The 18,821-nt window shown below is 39.9% G+C and overlaps 1 protein-coding gene across 2 annotated transcripts; it reads right to left on the bottom strand.

Moving 5' to 3' along the window:
* Positions 1 to 296: 296 nt before the first annotated feature.
* Positions 297 to 18,605, bottom strand: FH (fumarate hydratase). 2 transcript variants are annotated; one of them, XM_030010831.2, is made up of 10 exons: positions 18,426 to 18,605; positions 12,878 to 13,012; positions 11,988 to 12,098; positions 8,655 to 8,831; positions 7,497 to 7,679; positions 6,340 to 6,505; positions 4,277 to 4,480; positions 2,920 to 3,047; positions 1,068 to 1,221; positions 297 to 502 (listed from the first exon to the last, which is right to left on the bottom strand). In XM_030010831.2, exons 1-10 carry the CDS (start codon positions 18,543 to 18,545, stop codon positions 360 to 362), a joined length of 1,521 nt encoding a protein of 506 aa, XP_029866691.1. In that variant the 5' UTR covers positions 18,546 to 18,605; the 3' UTR covers positions 297 to 359. The 2 variants fall into 2 exon arrangements, with proteins under 2 accessions (XP_029866691.1, XP_040978894.1); XM_041122960.1 differs by lacking the exon at positions 18,426 to 18,605 and adding an exon at positions 14,712 to 15,080.
* Positions 18,606 to 18,821: the final 216 nt, after the last annotated feature.

The raw sequence follows: 18,821 nt of genomic DNA, 5'->3' as shown, positions 1-18,821 counted from the left end.
CGGCGGGCTGCCATTGGCTGCGTGGGGCCACACCGGGTGAGGGACGGCGATGACCTACAGGAAGCGGTTTTCTCCCTCAACACAAACAGTGTGGCATCATTTCTATGCCACTGGGCTTGCACCGCCTCTTCAACACCGCCACCTACAAAAATACCTTTTAAGTTATCTTAATATAATATATCTTAATATAATATATCTTCCAATATAAAAAAAAGTAGCTGTAGAATCTTCCCCCATAAGATCAGTTCACCCGATCTGTTAAAAAGTAATAACCACAAAAACACATGAAACAAAAGCATGTTGTACTTATTTATTTTTCATGTTAACAACACTTTTTTTTTTCCCCCCCCGTAAAGCAGTTACTGAGGACCTAACATATCTTTAGGCTTCACCCACTGATCAAACTGGTCTGACGTAAGGAATCCCAGCTTTAGAGCGGCTTCTTTTAACGTTGTCCCTTCTTTGTGCGCAGTTTTGGCAATCTTAGCTGCTTTGTCGTATCCTGTAAGAAAACAAAACGAACAAGTTACCCATTTGCAGTTTCAGAAGATTTGTTAGAGGTGAGAAAAAAGTGGGACATTTGGCCTTTGGAGAATTAATTTGCTGGATGCTGCCATTACTGCTTAACTCGCAGTAAATGCACGCCAAACATTTACACCAACTCCTTACTTAAAGTGACGGTAAATTCTGTTATTCTGCTCTTAATCCATTTAGATCAAATGTGACTTTCTCTTTAGGAAAAAAAAATCCCATATAGTAATCTTTCACTTTTCATTACTATTATTAGCAGTCAGATCAGGATGACAGGTACACAAATTCTCCCAATCTCCTCTTTTTTTTACTGTCGTCGGAATTATTTTTATAATGCACTGGTATGGCCGCTGCAAGGAGGACGCGTCTTTTTCAACAGTACTAGCAGTTTGTGATGTTAACGTAAATTAACTTTTGGCCTGAGCCATGACTTGGTCTCCTAAACATTGTGACAATACAAATAATGTGCGCAAAATAATTTCACTGCAAAATATTTCAGTATAATGTTTTGAGAAGTTTCTGAGCCTTAAACCTACCTATATGTGGGTTCAGTGCTGTTACCAACATCAGAGATTCACTCATAAGTTTGTTGATCCTGTCCGTATTGGCTTGGATTCCAACTACACAGTTGTCAGTGAAAGAAACACAAACATCTCCAAGAAGTCTCGCAGAGTTTAAAACATTTTTAATCTAACAAAAAAAAGAAAGAAATACCAACTATTATATTCAGACTTTAATAGCTGTACAGTCTGGCACATTTGTTCATAACCATTGCCTCCCTTGCAATATCCACTTCCTTAACAGGCTATTTGTAGAGAAGAAGTACAGTAAATAGTACACCCTCCTCCTTTAGCAGGCTAAGTTCAGCCACTTGTATTTAAAGGAATTTGTGAGAAGCACTCAATAGCAGAACTCTTGCATAAAGACGACCACAGTATGTATAATCATACTGTCATAACAGTTCACAAATAACCAAGTAAAAAATCCACGAAGGCATTTGATTAACTGTCATTTTCCCCCTCGGGTAATAATCATGAGAGGACATCTAAAAATACAAAGTACAATAATGTCTGGCATTAGTCCTCTCCTTTGACAATCCATAACATGCCACTGTTGGGGTTTTTTGTTTGTTTGTTTGTTTTTGTTTGGGTTTTTTTGTTTTGTTTGTTTGTTTTGTTTGTTTTGGTTTTTTTTTTTAAGAGAGGTGTCTGTTTCTATCAAAATTTATCTTCTGCTGGGTACATGTCTTGGCTGTGCAATATGATTTTTTTTTTCTTCTTCAAAACCAGGTGGTATATGCTTAGAAGAAGTATGTTCAGATCAGCAGAAAAAAATGATTACCCTAAGCAGACACAGTAAGGAAGAGACAAATACTGATTTTATCATAAAATTTCTATTTTCTTTCAATCATTTCTAACGAGCATAACAAAAAAGCCGTATCAGTCAGTACAGGCTGTGCAGAAAAATAACATATGACATGCTGCTTCCTTTGTGCCTCTTACAACAAGACAACAAAAACTCAAAAACTTTCCTTTTATTTCTATTTAGTATTAGGATCTTTTCTGCAAGCCACCCTAATTCTTTTTAAACTATCACCCCTACCCTAACCTCTGTACTATTCCTTCAACATCTTATACACAGTTCTCCACAATATTCTGATTTGATGCTTTTGTTTATATTCTTTTCCTCAATTTCTCCTCTGTTTATTTTTTCCTTCTTGGTTGGTTTTAAGAAAAACAAACAAACAAAAAAGTAGATAGCCCAAAGAAGAAAATAAGAATTAGGACTTGGCGTCAAAACATCCAAATTTCAGTACAAGGTGATTTGTAACACTCAATTAACTTGACTTTTTAAAATTAAATATACAGAAGCAGCAGTATGTGTCTTGATGTGTCCTGCTCACACTGTAGAAGGCAGACGTTATTTTAAATATTGAAGTTTAAGACTAATCATTTACAATTTTACATGACTCACTTGCCAAAAGCATGTAATCCTTTGGTATTCAGCAGGAACAGAAATTAGTAACAGATAGTTGCTAAGAAAAAAAAAAAAAAAATCCTCATTTCTAGCTAAAACACCAAATTCTCTTTGGCTTTGGAAAAAATTTTGCCTCAGTTTGTGCTCCTCTCTCCCTACTTCCGTAGACTGATGATAAGCATACATTGTTAAGATAAAAGCTAATCTGCATAAGATAGTTTCACATAAAAAAGACTGCCTGTCAAAATAACAAAGACCATACAAAAGAATAAAATTTGTTCTCACAATTTATTAGCTTCTCTGGTGCTGATATTGACCAAATATTCACTGAGGTTTTTTCCCACGAGTTATCTGATTGTACCAACAATAATTTCAAAAATCCTAGCTATTTAAAAAACTTTATGAACTTACCATCATGGGCTTAAAAACATTCAGTTCAAAGTGTCCATTGCTACCTCCTACAGTAACAGCAACATGGTTTCCCATAACTTGGGCTGCCACCATAGTTACAGCTTCACACTGGGTAGGATTCACTTTTCCTGGTTGTGGAAGGGAGAGAAAAAGGTTACCAAAGAAGAAGGAGGAAGGAAAAAAAAAAAAAAAAAAAAAAAAGGAAAAAAAAAACCACAACCAAAAAAAACCCCAAAAAACCCACCCACCAACCAAAAAACAGTAGTTTCCTCATTTACCAAATCACATTCAACAGAAGATGTTTTATAGGAGATAACACGTCTTACTCATCTGTATCTGTGCTCCACAGAAAAGAAATAATTTCGATAACTGATACTAAATTGACTGTACTAGTCTACTAATTCAGCTAGGATTTTTAAGACAGCTATGGATGCTTCAGCAATCTACCAAGGCTTTTGTGAACTGGATCAAATGTGCATGAGCTAAGCAGGTGTTAATTACCACAGTTCTTAATAGCCAAGAGATTATAACCTGTCTTTACTTGTGCAAGTAGGCATTTCTGGTAAATCATTACCAAATCTCAGTCAACTTAAGAAAAGTACTACTAATTTGTTAGAATTACTTTGTAATAAAATGAGTACACTATGTTTACTTTGTCAGGAAAAAACCAACAAAAATTCCTAACAAAGAAGTTTCATAGTCGATTTCATTTCTAGAAATAATCCTAATAAGAACATTCATTATCTGCTTTTTTTAAAGCCAGATATGCTCACGACCCGCTTCTTTTATACTTTATCATACAGGAAGAATATGCTTAGAATAGTTTTGGATGTGCAATATTCACATATAGATACTTTTTTAGGAGAGGGGCAAGGAATGATTACTAATATTATTCCTTCCTTTCTTATCCTCCCATACAATGGGATCATTGAAGAAGGGAAAATGTGAGTACATAACACTATTCATGCTAGGAAGTAAAGACAGAAGCCAATTTACATCACAATATTGTTACAATTCGTAGATTAATCATTTAAAGCTTGTTTCAGAAAAGCCTTTACATAACAATTGTAGAGATCTTGCAATTCTAAAAGAAGGTTTTGAGAAGTATGCTTGTATTAACAAAGTCATATGTTTGCAGATGCTACTCTCCCCCACATACTTGCCAACACAGAGCTGTGCAAGCAAGCATTTCTATGAACACAAATTCTGGTAAAATATGGCAGAAGATAAAAACTGACACGAGTGTTGAATCGTGGACTTTCTGACATTTATGGTGGTGTTTGGTAAGTATCTGTTAGGAGTTAGTGGTTCAAAACAAAAGAAACAGGCAATTTTTCTCCGTACGTTTTCTCTGTACCTGGCATAATGCTGCTTCCTGGTTCGTTTTCAGGCAGGATGAGTTCTCCTAGTCCAGAGCGTGGTCCAGAACCCAGGAAACGAATATCATTAGCTATTTTCATCAGACTACATGCCACTGTGTTCATAGCTCCACTGAGTTCAACTAGAGCGTCATGAGCCGCAAGAGCTTCAAACTTGTTTGGAGCAGTGACAAAAGGCAAACCTACAGGGAGGTGGGAGAAATATTAAACCTGTGAGGCACTTCCTTGCAGATATAAACCAGATAATCAAACACAAAATTAGCCGAATAAAAATAAGAAAAATTAGTAATGCTGTAAGGTCATCTCTCTTCTCCACACCTTTCCACACAAACATATTTCTTACAACAGATTAAATTCAATACAAAAAACACAATAAAAGTCACTAAAATACAGAAGAATATGAAATCTGAGCACGTACCCACAAGAAAGGTGCAATTTTCAAGCTTTCATACCATGTTGCATACAAAACATTGCTTTGCACCACAGTATTTTGTGAATGTCAATAATCTCTTACAAGTTAGCCCAAACTTATGTATTTCTTCCATTAAATCAAGTTAGATTCTTTAGATTGTCAATTGTCGTGATGCTTTCTCTCACTTATGAAAATAGAGGGGTTTGTGGCACAGCGCAGACATCAGGATAAATAAAAAGTAATCACAATAGAATTAGCTACTTAAAAAAAAAAGATGCATCCGAGTATCAGCGCTGGAAGAGAACAACAAACCAGAGAGAACATGTGAAAGCTGATTCAGACCCAGAAGGATGCCTGCAACTGCTGCCAACAGCAAGAGCACAGGAGCAATGGAGGCAACAGCTCTGCTTACGTTAATTAAATGCCTGAGATTTAAGGCTAGGTTCCATCACGAAAAACATTTCTTCTGGGCTTTGCCCTGGAAGAAAATTCTCAGCAGAATTTTATTAGTGGTAATGGACATCACTAAGGATGTGCACAGGGATGCTGACTGTGCGCTGGACTTCTGCCCCACAAAACTACTGGTCTGAGCTTACACTGCCAGTTTTAAGAAGAGTAGCATAACACCTTTGCTAGAGAAACAGCAGAATTTCTACTATGTTTCACAGTTGCTGCCAAATGCGAAATCCCACCCAATTTGCATGGGCTTCTGAATTGCATAGCTGCCTTCTCAGTTGCAGATATCATTCCAATCTTTCCATTTTGCCCTTGCCAATAAAATTCCCCTATAAGAACATGTAGAATTTCCAGTAGTCTGCCATACTTGTTTTAAACTCGTACAATCTGCCCATATGGTACACCTAACAAGCGTTAAGATGGGAGAGCTAACACCACCCATGGCTTCTTCAAGCACCAAAACAAGCCCTGTACTGCTTCTCAGTTGCTGTTGCTTATGACAAGTTACTTCTTCCCTGTCAGGGTACAAGAAAATCTTGACCATCTGTGAGATGGTGAATAACTGATCCATTAAAACAAAAATACTGCTGATAAGCAGTTTCAGGTTTTACAGCAAACTTAAGTGAAAGGTACACGCATCCATCTTGGGGGCATTTTTAAAACTGATACTGTGACACAGAAGAACTGGTTCACAGGTCAAAAAACTCAGTAGTTCTGTAAATTAAGCTTTAAGATCTATAAAGACAGCATCAAAAAATCAGACAGCTAACTTTTACTGTCACATGAAAAAATGTACTGGCTTTGGGAGGTCTTTTTCTTCTTCTTTTGTGCCAAGTCACTGTAGATTAAGCGAGTCAGAGGAGCGGCTGTCAAGACAGAAGCTGGACTAATAATAGAAGCTTGAAACTATATCCATCTCCAATAAGCCTTGCTAAGAAAAACGTGGTAATTTCAGTCACTGTCAATGCATCGGGTGTAACTACAAAAATACATTCCAGGAAAAACCCTAAGTATAAGGCATATAAAATACAGCATTAACAGAAAGTTTCATGTTAAAACACAAAGACAATTTGAGAAGCTTATGAGAAGTACGGAAAGTGAAAGATTTAGTTTGAATTTGATTGCGTGTTACATATACTGCTTTACTGGTAACTCTGAAATATTATTCCTCACCTGTCAGTTCAGCCACTTTAGCAGCAACTTTCTCAGCAAAGCCAATTCTTGTGTTTAATCCTGTACCAACTGCAGTCCCGCCAGCTGCCAGCTGATACACCCGTGGCATGGTTGACTCAATCCTAGCCACACCGTATTTAATTTGTTGCACATAGCCACTGAATTCCTTTGAAAGAAAGGAGGACAAAATAAAGGAACAAAGACAACAACCAAGAATAAGCATCTAGAATTATTTAGGTTTTTAATACAGTCGGACTAATTTCTTTAAAAACCTAAAGCCACTGAACTTCGCACAGATGCTAAATCTTAGCATGTTCTCATTAAGAGAGAAAATTTACATGTATTAGAAGACTGCTCTCACAGTATGAACAACTCCACATAAAACAACCTAACATATAAAAATGTATTCACAATGCATCTTTCTCTTGTCTTTTATCTCAGTTGTGTACTCAGCAGCATCTGAATCCAAGGTAAATCAGCTCTCAGATTAAATTAATGTTCCCAAGGTACAATTAGAGAAACAGATCCTGGGCTTTTTTCACTTAATTTTGGTTAGTAAAAAACCCACCTGTGCATTCTTGGAAAAAACCCATAAATTTTAAACTAAACTGATAAAAAGCCATGTAAGTTAATTCATTACCAGATTAATGTAATATAAGCCACTCTTTACAATATGACAACAAAGATTTCCTATCATATATATATATATAAATATATATATATACACACACACACAAGATCATATATCAAAGATTTTAATTCAAAATACTTAGTAGCCTTGTGTGTTGGCAAAACCTCTTTTATCTAAGATTACAGATTAGAGATTAATTACCTTCTTCCTTCCAACGTCAGTGTAACAGAAATATTGCATCATGTTATTTGGTAATGGAACATCATTTAAAAATCATTTATATCTTACTACTGTTAGAAGTAAAACACACATGGAAAAAACGAAGAAAATTTATGATGCAGTAATTAGACTACAGCATCCAGCAAACTCCAATAAAGATGAAAATACCCTGACTGAGATTCAGCCAGTTTCCTATTATTTCTCTTAAGCTATCAACATAATTTAGGGTTCCTCAAGTTTGCCTCAGTTTCCTCAGATATATTTACAAGACTTTTTCAAACAAATGCATAATTTATTTTTTTTTTACCTGTCCAAGCGTAAGTGGAACAGCATCTTGTGTATGAGTGCGCCCTATTTTTATGATTTGGGAAAACTCTTTGGATTTTGCTTCAAGTGCATTCTGTAGCTTCTTTAGGCCAGGTAACAACACCTCATTAACCTCCTGGGCAGCAGCAATATGCATTGCCGTTGGGAAAGTGTCATTTGAACTCTGTGAAGGAAGTTCAAGAACTTTATTTACAAGTTTTTCTCACCATTGTTGCTGCAGGATGTACACATATGGCTTTATTCTCTTTATTTTATAAACATGAAGAAACTAAACTAAGAGTAAGCAACTTAGCAGTGTTCCACAAGTCAATCAGCAGGGATAATCAAATCTGCTAAACTCCAGTCCAGCACCTTATTGATAAAGACCACTTTTTATAACTATACCCACAGAAAGTTAACTACATGACTATTCACAACAACATTGGGACCAAAAAAGAAAAAGACTTGTTAAAGTAGTTACGAGAGAGTTACGAGGTAACAAATGGATGGATGACGTTAAAGCAATTGTAGGTGGCTTTAAAACACCTCTGTGTTGCTTTGGTAATCTTAAATCCATTCCCAGGATACTGAGTAAGAACAAAATATCAGGAAGCGATACAACCAAGTCAGTGGCTTAAACTTCTGCTAATCTGAAGAAAACATTAAGAGCCAAGTACAATAAAAATGTCTACCATGATCCTTGGGGGAAAAAAAATGAAATGGATATTTCATTTACCCATTACAGGACTTCAGACGCTTTATTATTCTTTCTACATGCTTTATGCAATGTATTATGGAGATAACAGTTATAAGTATCCAACCTTTAGAAACTGGATCTCTATTTAACTTCTTTAAGACTGTCTGTAGTAGCAGCGGTTGTCACCAGGCCACCTCTGCCCACTACATCATGAATGAATTCATGTCATGAATGAGTTCAAAATTTTTAATCAAAAAAGCTCATAATGTCACTGACTGAGATTTTAAAATTCATTTAAACTGTAAAACCTGGAAAATTGTTTCCAAAGCTGTACAAAAAATTTCCCGCCCCCACCCCCCCTTTTTTTTTTAAATCTAAACAGTGCTGTAAGACAATTCAAAATTCACAATTCCAAAAAAAATACTTTTGACATTAAAAGAAGTATAATGCAAGTATAGTGACCTGGCTTTTGTTAACATGATCATTCGGATGTACTGGGGTTTTGCTCCCCAGTTTGCCCCCCATTATCTCAATGGCTCTATTGCTGATGACTTCATTGACATTCATATTGGTCTGAGTTCCAGAACCAGTCTGCCACACCACCAATGGAAAGTGATCATTTAATTTTCCTTCAGCCACCTATAATGGAAAAAGAAAGAGAAAAGTTGTTCTACTGGAACAAAAACAATTAAAAAGGATGAACTTGAGAATTTTATAGCTATAATTCAAGTAATGTTCTCCATTATATTTGTAAATATACACACAATTGTGAATTTATACCAGAATAATTGAGAATTTGATGTAATACTAGATATTAAAAAGGCAAAAAACTTTTGCTATGCTTTTTGAAGATGCTGAATTCTGAAACACAAGAGAAATATAAAATTTGATTTCATGTTCTACAGTCATAGAAATAAAATATTTTTAAAAGGTCTTTTAGGTTGTATCTTTTGTTTCCCAAACAATGCAGATGATTGTGTAAGTCCAAAAACATCCCTCCCCTTCCCAAATTTTAAAGCAATTTGGATTCTAATCCTCCTGGGTAGGACTAGAGGTAGTATGTGCTGGTTCTCCCTTCCACAGTTATTTGTTCAGGTCAGTAAGATCTCCTGGGGAAGGAAAATACCTTAAATAGTTTCTCAAGCAGAGCACATAAGGTGCTTCAGGGTACTGATTCAGTGTTATGTCTCCTTGGGTCATGACCATCCTTTGGGTGTCAGAAACATCAGTTTTCAGACAGTGCTTATCTGTTTACAAACTCCTGATCAGCATGGGTGCACTGCTTTCTCCTAGGAAATCAAGTTCAACAGCAGCACAGTTTCATCATGAACACTGATCACAACTATATAACAATTTGAATTAGAGGCATTCAGAAGTCCATTCCTTATGGGAAATAGTCCCCCAGAGGAGGTGTTTTTGCCAAAGGCCATCTGTCATGCACATGCAGTACATGGTATTTGTATAATTGGACTCTGAAATGTCTCCAGAAATAAATTTCATACCAGGAAGTTCCAGACCTCTTACACCTGTAGACATCGTATTTTGCATCAACAAAATGAGTCAGCAGATAGTTGCTGGTATCAAACACCTTCTTCCTGTAAGTCCTGCTTTCCCTAATACTGCCCTGGACCTACATGGCTTTAAATTGAGAGGTGCCTATAAGGGACTTGTGACTGTCTTTACTGTACCTCAAGTGTGACTGAGTATGTTACACATATAAACAAGTAAGAGCATCACATGGACTTAAAGAGATTCACAGGTATTGACTTGCTGATTACCCATGGGAACAAAGTCATGATCAGCGAAAAATAGCTATACCAACTTACATCTTCTGTAGGTAGGCTATGACAACTACCATCTCAAATCAAAACAGAACAACAGGTACAAATACTGTCCTGTTTGATCCGTATTTTTTTGAGCCTGCCGAACCTTATATGCATTTACAGATTTTTCAAAATGTGTATTTGTGATAGTATCAAAATCTGTGCTCAGAAGTATCACCCCCATGCATATTAGCCTCAGAAAAGTCGAGAATGCAAAGCACAGGATCTGTTGTCACAGCTCAGAGGCTAGATAACTATCTCCAGATTATCAAGATACATCAGTCCTCCTGGAATCACGTGTCCCGGTTTCGGCTGGGGAAGAGTTAATTTTCTTCCTAGTAGCTAGGATAGTGTTATGTCTTGGACTCAGTATGAGAAGAATGTCGATAACACAGTGATGTTTTCAGTTGTTGCTAAGTAATATTTAGACTAAGTCAAGGATTTTTCAGCTTCTCATGCTCAGCCAGCAAGAAGGCTGGAGGGGCACAAGAAGTTGGGAGGGGACACAGCCAGGACAGCTGACCCAAAGTGGCCAAAGAAATATTCCATATCATGTGATGGCATGCCTAGTATATAAAGTGGGGAGACCTGGCCTGGGGGTGGATTGCTGCTCGGGAACTGACCGGGCATTTGTTGGTAAGTAGTGAGCAATTGCATTGTGCACCACTTGGTTTGTATATTCCAATTCTTTTATTATTGTTATTGTCATAATATTATTATTATTATCATTATTATTTTCTTCCTTTCTGTTCTATTAAACTGTTCTTATCTCAACCCACGAGTTTTACCTTTCTCCTTCCCATTCTCTCCCCCATCCCACTGGGGGTGGGGGGAAGTGAGCAAGCGGCTGTGTGGTGCTTAGTTGCTGGCTGGGGTTAAACCACAACAACATCATGCTTTTCAGGAAAGGATCTTATGTATTTCCCATCTTATACAGGGGCAAAGTTCCCACCTCCAAGAGTAACTTAATTCCTTGCCTTATCTCTTTCTTTTTCAGTTACATTAGAAAATTATTTCAGAGGTAAGGGAAAGGATAGCACTGCAGGGGTGTTTCTAAAACACAAAAAAGTCCCAAACAACTTCCAGAACCCATGAACCTAAACTAAGTAGCATTTAGCCACCAAAACTTCTGATCCACGAGGAGAACCCTAGAAACCACAAGAAGAGACTTCACATATTCTGGAGTTCTCCAGAGCTCTTGGGACTTATGGTGCTACAGCTGCTAGAGAGAGGATAAGGCCTTCTACAAACACTGAAATATTTTGAAGCTAGTCAGAAGAAGAAAGCTCTGTAAAACAATGCTTCTAGATAAATGTATCTATTGATTTACACAAAGCAACACACCTGGTATTACCATACCTCAAATAATGGTCATTCACAACTCTGTGCACTTTGGTGGCGTTTATCCTGAGAAAGAGATGCCTGCGTGTCACATCATGTCCTCTTTAGCTATAAAAGTGATACTTTAAGAGCACAGATTTACTAGTAAGCTTAAGTCTGAAGAGGAAATAGACTAGTAACAGAGGAACTTTTCAGATTGCAGATGGTCTTCACATTACCACGACGCAATTGCTTAAGAGATTGGAGACTTCCAAAATGAAAAAGCTTTGCTTGGCATGTCAGACTTCACATTAGCTGAATGAACAGAGATTCCATTCCCCTCCTAGGTACTTTTATACTGTTCACCTGGTAAGAGTCAACACTATGCAAGTAATGAGTAGTCTTAATAGAGGGGAAAAATTACATTCTTTTTATAATTTAAGTATCAAAATGTATTTGAACATTCTATCATTTCTATAAATGTAAGAAGTAAAATAGTAAAACATTATATAAAGTAAATTATTTCTCAACCTGAAAAAACAAAATTTACTAACAATAAACGCCTTCCTCTGACAACTTGAGAAACGCAAGAGGTGAAAAGCTTAACAAAAATACAATGGCAGTTCTAGTATTTTGAACAGTTTGTTCCTACCTCATTTGCTGCCTTTACGATAGCATTAGCAATCTTTGGGTCGAGACCATAATCTTGATTTACTTCAGCAGCTGCTCTCTTCAGGATGCCAAAAGCCCTTATAACTTGAACCTGAGACACAAAAGTAAGTTTAAATACGTAATTTTTCTTCCCCAAAGGACATTTTAGGAACCCATAGCACAGGTCTAGTTCTAAACCAAACTCCTTCTGAACTTAAATACAGCAGTAGTCCATCAACCAAACCAAAGAGCAATCAGATCACATGACCTATGCTCCCATTAACAGAAACATTTATCCAAGCAGTACAGAAAGCAGTACACAGCTCATCCTTTCTTTGTAAGTCCAGGTATGCTTTGTGTATCGAAACAGATTACAACCATTAAAATGAACGGAAAAGGACAACTGTTTCTATTTCTAAAACAGCCTTTTTGAAGGCAAACCAACACACATTTCAGCACACAGAAAGCCAGTGCATGACAAAGCAGGTGCACACTAATGCTCTACGCACAGCTACACGTGAAAAAGTAACTTCATATCAACTCATGCTACACTAAACATCTTCAACAACAAACTACATAAAGCTATAGCAAACAAACTATTCCATTCAGTCTTTTGTCTTCAGAAAAATTAAAGATAGATTTCTATTCATCCCCGTTGTTAAAAAAAGTGAAGCAACACAGTAAAATAATTATTCAAAAGCAACATTCCATTTATTTAAATAAAACAAAAAGTATTTCTAACACAGAACAATATCTTGCCAAGGAATTTTTAACTTTAATTAAAATTCAAAGTTGCTCATACTCCCAGCAAAAGTCTAAGAAGAAGGTATTCACTCTCACATCCAAAACATACTTAAAGACAAGAAACGAACAGAGCTTTCAATTACTTACTGGCATTCTTTCTGAAACACCTCCAATCTTGAAGTTCATTGTAGATCTTACAGTCTGGGCACCATAGTATTTGTCACTTGGGACCTTCAGTTCACCAAAGGTATCATATTCTATCCTAAAAGCCTCTTGAGTGGACTATGGAAAAGGAAAGAAAGGCATTTCAAACATTGGTAAACAGCACATCCTTTTTGAAAGCAGATACAGTTAAGAAAAAACGTGCAAGAAGGGGGAAAAAAACAGAACAAAGACACGCAGCTAGTCATAGGTATTCTTCTAATTATATCTTCAAAGTTAAGACACTTCTCTAGTTTGAGCACCTGTCTCACTAAAAGTCACAACTAATTACATTGCGTAGCCTAGCAGACCCACTGGTGAAAGGGAGCACTGCAAGACTTAAGACCTCGACTGCACACTGTACAAAACACATCATCCTGACGAAAAACTCGGTTTCTTCTTTTCGAAGAATTAGTAACTTATCTTAGAATTTATGGAACTGGTGTTTCATTAAAATCAAACTGAAGAACTAGCACAGTAAGAATTCAGGCAGCATCCACCCAGTCAACATACATGTAACAGAATCCCTGTTTGAAATCCACACTGCACATGAGACATAAAATACTGGAAGGGAGCAACTGACTAATCCAGTACTGAGTTACTGACAATTAATTACCTTCTTAAGTCTAATAAACCAGAAACACTGTTGCCCTAGCTGTGCAACACAAAGAAACTGCATCTAGGTATATTTTGTGCAATATTTTCATAAGGCAGTATTTCTGTATCACATATACACCTAGCATTTATTATTATCTAACACGGCCAGAGGTAAGTTAATTTTAGCTGACATACACCAACTAAAAAAGTAATTTTTTACTTTTTGTGAAACAATCCATTCATTTGTGATGATGTGATCACATTCACATGCAGCTCTACAAAGATTATGGGAGTGGACAGGAAACAGGAGCAGTTTACTCTTCCTCTCCCCACGCCTTGGTCAGCAAAGTCCCAATTTTCTGTGAGAAAGGTGTTCATCCTTCCCCAGAAGAGATTACCTACTTGCAGAGTCTTCAGGAAGGGGAAGAATTCTTTTGTAATTCTTAATCATAGATAGAGTAAAACAATCCCAGCTCCATAGGTAGGGTATATACATATAAAATGCTGGGCTCTGACCTAACCATGACCCTCAGGGGCGAGTCCTTGGGAAAGCTCTATCGGAGCATCAAGTCAGTGTTGCAGTGCAGTGAAAGAAAAAAAATCAAATGTTAGGAACTATTAAGAAAAGCAGAGGATACAAAAAGAAACACTGCTGTGCCACCACGGTTCATCTACACTCTGAAGTCCTTGTGCAGATTTGGTTCTTTCATCCCCAAAAAGCATATTATTGGAAACAGTTCAAAGGCAGGCAATAAAGTTGATGAAAGGTAAGGAACAGATTTCTTAAGACAACTGACTTTCTTGTTCAGAAAAGAGACAACTTGGGAATTGAAGGAAAACTGAGGTCAATACAAGCATCAGTAGAAGGGTGATGGGTATTAGCTGCTCACTGCCTCTTCGAAGAAACAGGAACCATAACATTAGGCTAGCAGGAGTCAGGTTCAAAGCAAGTAAAAGGAAGCAGCTCTTCACAGAATTAGCAGACTGATGAAACTCCTTGCCAGCTGATGCTGCGGATGCAAGAAGCCCACACTAGTTGAGGGAAAGCAAGATAAGCACTCAGAAGAAAGATCTAAATTGGGTTATCATACAAACCACAGACTCAGGAAATCCTCTGATGTGAAAATGAAGAGCCTGGGTCAGAATAAGAGGAAAGCATCATATATGTTTGCACAGTTCTTACTCTTCTCTAGGTGTCCACTTCTGAAGGCAGACCATTCCTCTCTTTTCTTGGTCCATTTTACTTGCTCCTTGCTTGGTGAGTCTCAGTCTTCTTGGACAGGAGCACAGCTGGGTATTGGGCAGAACAGCCTCTTCAGCAACACTGACTCTCTGCAGCAGCCTGCCCAGGTCCATCAGCATCACCACGGATGGCAAGCTGCAGGCGGTGGTGGTGGGCAGGGGTTGTTCCAGCCTTTTCACTGTCCTAAGCAGCATTCCCAGCCAGGTGGAGATGCTCTGCCATCAGGTACTCCAGCAGTCACGTACCAGAGACACCAGCCCCGCTTGCTATGGGCACTCTTGCAGAGTCGGTGGTGCGTGTGACCCAAAAGAAACTGCAGCCCAGCCCACAAACAGTAAGGGTTAGCTCTCACATTGCTGTCCTGCTCCCCACACCTTGTGTTTTGGCTGATGCTCTTCCAGACACTGACCCCATAAGAATACAAAGCTTAGTGTGGACCAGTATGCCACCCTTATGTTCTTTAATCCTCTTTATCCAATATTAGTCACTTAGCATTCATTTACATGCTAACAAGAAACAGAACGCAGTCAACACTTCTTTAGCATCTTACTACCAAAAAAATAGGGATGCTTGTGGGTCTTACTGTACACGTGCACATACTGATATTCCAACAGTAGGGATCATTGATGCATGGTCTTTGAAATCCCTGCTTTTAGTATTTGGACACCTTGAGTAGGCAGACAATGTCAAGCTTTCCCTAGAGCTGGATAAGCAGAACCAATTCAGCTCCAAGCTCAGCTCTTGATCTCATCAGTGGTTCAATCACTGAAAGTATCCACACTCAAACAATATAAAAAGTTAAACTACCTGTAACCTTCTAGACAAAAAAGCTAGCAGTTGCACAACTGATTCCTCAAACTTACGTAATTCCAATGTCAACAATGAAGAAACAAAGATAAATAGGATCAGTACCTCCTCGTACAAGTACCTTTTAACAATGAAATCCTACTATTAAAAAAAAATTACACTCCTAGCCAATTCCACGTTACACACATTCACAAGCTCCAATGAAGTTAATGGGGTAAGGTGCTTTAAGCTGAATGTCATTTGCTGATTAATAGAGTAACAAGTGACATTAGGTAAAAAAGCAAAGTGATATTTTTCATACATACTAAACTAAACTTCAACATTACCTTCAGACTAACGTAGCAGCCTACAGAAGTCACTGTCTGAATTTTTATGCAAAAACCCTGCTTCCCCCAGTCCTTAGACAGAATTCACCCTCTTGAGTAGCTTTATGAGCCAAAGATCCCAGTTCCCCTACCTAAAGCGCTTTCTGCAGTCACTCCCTGACCTAGGGAACCTGCTGTAAAATGACGCAAGAGCAGCACACTTGCGTCAACCCCCACCAGCGGGCCACAGAAGCCAAAAGGAGACCTAGCAACTCTGCCACAGGCTACGGCAAACTCCTATGCTCACTTAGTTTCTATCATAGCCACAGCAAGTCTCAACTCAGAACTACTATTCCTCACCTTTACAAAACAAATCTATATATATATATATATATATATATATATATGTTGTTGTTTTTTTTTTAAGAGAGGCCTGACAAAGTGCACTCTGCCCTCCAAAATCCCAAGAACCCATAGTCCAAAGCTTACATAGTTAGGCAAATATAACTGTACTTTTGCCTTGTTGCAGGGAACTAATCAGCTAGAACTGATTGCACCACAACACGCTGGAGAGATTCACAGGGCAGAACTGCTGCAATAACGCTTCCCATGGAAAATTACATTCTGATTTAAGGATGCAGCAACTTTTGTATACAAGTATTTCAATTCAAAGAATCATCATTTTAAGCACGGCAAAACCAATCTTTCAAGGCTAGCAGAAAATGGAATTTGTGTTCAACTGCTCTCCTTTACCAGCTGAAGAACGTTTCCATTTTTAAACATCATTTCTCCTTTATAATATCAGTTGAGTCACAAATTCTGAAATTTACTCTTTAGAAACTAAAACCAAGTATTTCACAACATTCAGCTGAAGAAGGACCATTATGACCACAACTCCATTTAAAACATCTTGTGCAATTTAGCTCTTAAGGCAACACAATAGTCATACTGTAGGACAACATGCACATTTGGTTGTGTCTACGTGACGTGTTCCAAAGCAACTCTTGCTGCTGAAAAATCTCTACATACATCAAAAAGTGGTGGGGGGCGTTATATTTAAATACTGGTTGGTACATTTTTTGGTGGTCGCCTTGGAATAAAAACATAAAGTTTTCCTGTAAAAATTCAACAGCTGCTTGAGTTCCAAATTCATTGAGGGACATTTTGCTGTAACTATGGCTGTTATTTAAACCCAAGCAATTAATAATGCCTATTTACAGGACAGGTCATATTTCTGACCAGCAAAGATCAAAACACATGGTTTTTGTAAGATTGCAGCCTTTCATAAATACCGGGTCTTCAGCAAGTAAATGAAGGCCATGACCTATAATGTCTTTCTTGGATGATGCCAAGCAGAAAAATAAAAGAGGGAACCATCTGACAGGCCAACGGTTTGAGTTACATTGTCTGCTCTGACATCAGTTTTCTTATACAGGTATGTTTCATTCACCATGCAGTTTATTCACTCACTGGGAAGCCTGTTCTTTTAAATGCTGTTTTCTACACCTCAGTTTCACAGACTGGAAACCGTCCTAGTGAAATTTACTAACTACTTCAGTAAACTAATGAATTAATAGAATCCTAGAAACCCCATTTTCTGCAGAAATTCTTCTGACAGTCTGAATTACCTCCCTGTTTTAAGGAATGAACTTACAGAGACGCGCCTGCGACTAAGGCTTCCGCGCAACACCCCAGCTGTTGGTACTGAGGTTCAGAGTGCCTAATTCAAACAGCATTTTCGTTTCTGCCTTGAGCCACGTGCAGTAAACAAGTTCCACTCACGTTTCAGCCTGACAGCCAACTGACCGCACTTGAACGACTGAGGATGCCCGCTAGAATTCACAGGCGGTTCTCAGCTGAGAGCCCCCTAGTTTTCGGGCAGCCCCAAAGATTTTCCAGAGAGCCCCACTTCTGCGAGGACACGGCTTTGTCTTATCTGTACCTCAACGGCTCTAAGAAAGGGCCTGAAATTTCTGTGGAAGAAGCCGCTGCACGCCGCAGCTCTGTCACAGCAGGTCCTGCAGCAACACCTTTCCCGCCTACCCGGTCGGATGCCACCCCTCCCCTCCGCGGCCATGCCGAGGCAGCTGACGGCCGCGCTCACCACGCCGATCTCCGTTCCCCCCGGGCAGCGCACCGGCACGGCCGGCCGCCGCGAACACCCACCGGCCCGTCCCTGGGAACAAACACCGCCTCGGGGCTCCAAAACCGGCTGCGCCAGCGCTGCCCAGCGGGGACCCAGCCGGGCCCCGGCCCTCACCGCGCACTCCGCCGCCGGGCGGGGACGGGCCCCGGCGGCTTAAGAGGGGAAAAGAGCCGCGGAAGCTCGGCAGGGGACGGCGGGGTTAGGACTGAAGCCCCCGGTGCCCGCCGTTCCCTCAGGCAGCGCGGCCGCCCCCCGGCCTCTCTCCCCTCCGGTGGCGGACGGAGGGGCGCGAGCGCCGGCGGGCGCAAGGGGGAGGAGTCACGGCGGCAGCGGCTGGCTGTGGCAGTTAGAGGTCACCGCTCCCCCCCCCCCCCCCCCCCGTGTCGGGGTGCTCACCATGGCGGAGCGCAGCGGCGGGCTCCAGCGGGCGGCGGCGGCGGCGCAGGGGGGCGGCTGACGGGCGAGGAAGCCGGCGGAGCAGCCGAGGCGGCGGCAGGCGCGGAGTGAGCGGTGCATGGTGACGGCGGCGGGGAGTACCGCCCGGGGGGGGGCCGGCCGCGGGGAGGGGAGAGAGAAAGAGAGAGAGAGAGCGGGCCCTCCCCGGACGAACGTCAAGGCGGTAAGGGCGTCCATCACTGTAGCGGCTCCTCCGCGCCAATCGGCTGCTGCCGGAGAACTGCCGAGGCGGCGGGGGCGGGGCCAGGCGGCGGCGCCTGCGCAGCGGCCGGGCTGAGCCCCGCCCCTCGCGCCCTTCCCGCCCCCAGGCGGTCTGAGGAAAAGCCGGCCCCCCCC

This window comes from Aquila chrysaetos, chromosome 4 (assembly GCF_900496995.4).
Source record: "Aquila chrysaetos chrysaetos chromosome 4, bAquChr1.4, whole genome shotgun sequence".
In the NCBI taxonomy this organism is placed as follows: Eukaryota; Metazoa; Chordata; class Aves; order Accipitriformes; family Accipitridae; genus Aquila; species Aquila chrysaetos.
Note: the sequence above shows the minus strand (reverse complement) of the source record. Positions and strands in the feature narration are given on the sequence as shown.

Excerpts from the sequence above, each read along its gene's own strand:
- FH (XM_030010831.2), bottom strand. The coding sequence starts at position 18,545 with ATGCACCGCTCACTCCGCGCCTGCCGCCGCCTCGGCTGCTCCGCCGGC. Across the intron at positions 7,680-8,654 it reads ATCATGTTAACAAAAGCCAG|AGTTCAAATGACACTTTCCC; the intron begins GTCACTATACTT and ends CTTCCTTCACAG. Across the intron at positions 503-1,067 it reads AGCACTGAACCCACATATAG|GATACGACAAAGCAGCTAAG; the intron begins GTAGGTTTAAGG and ends GTTTTCTTACAG.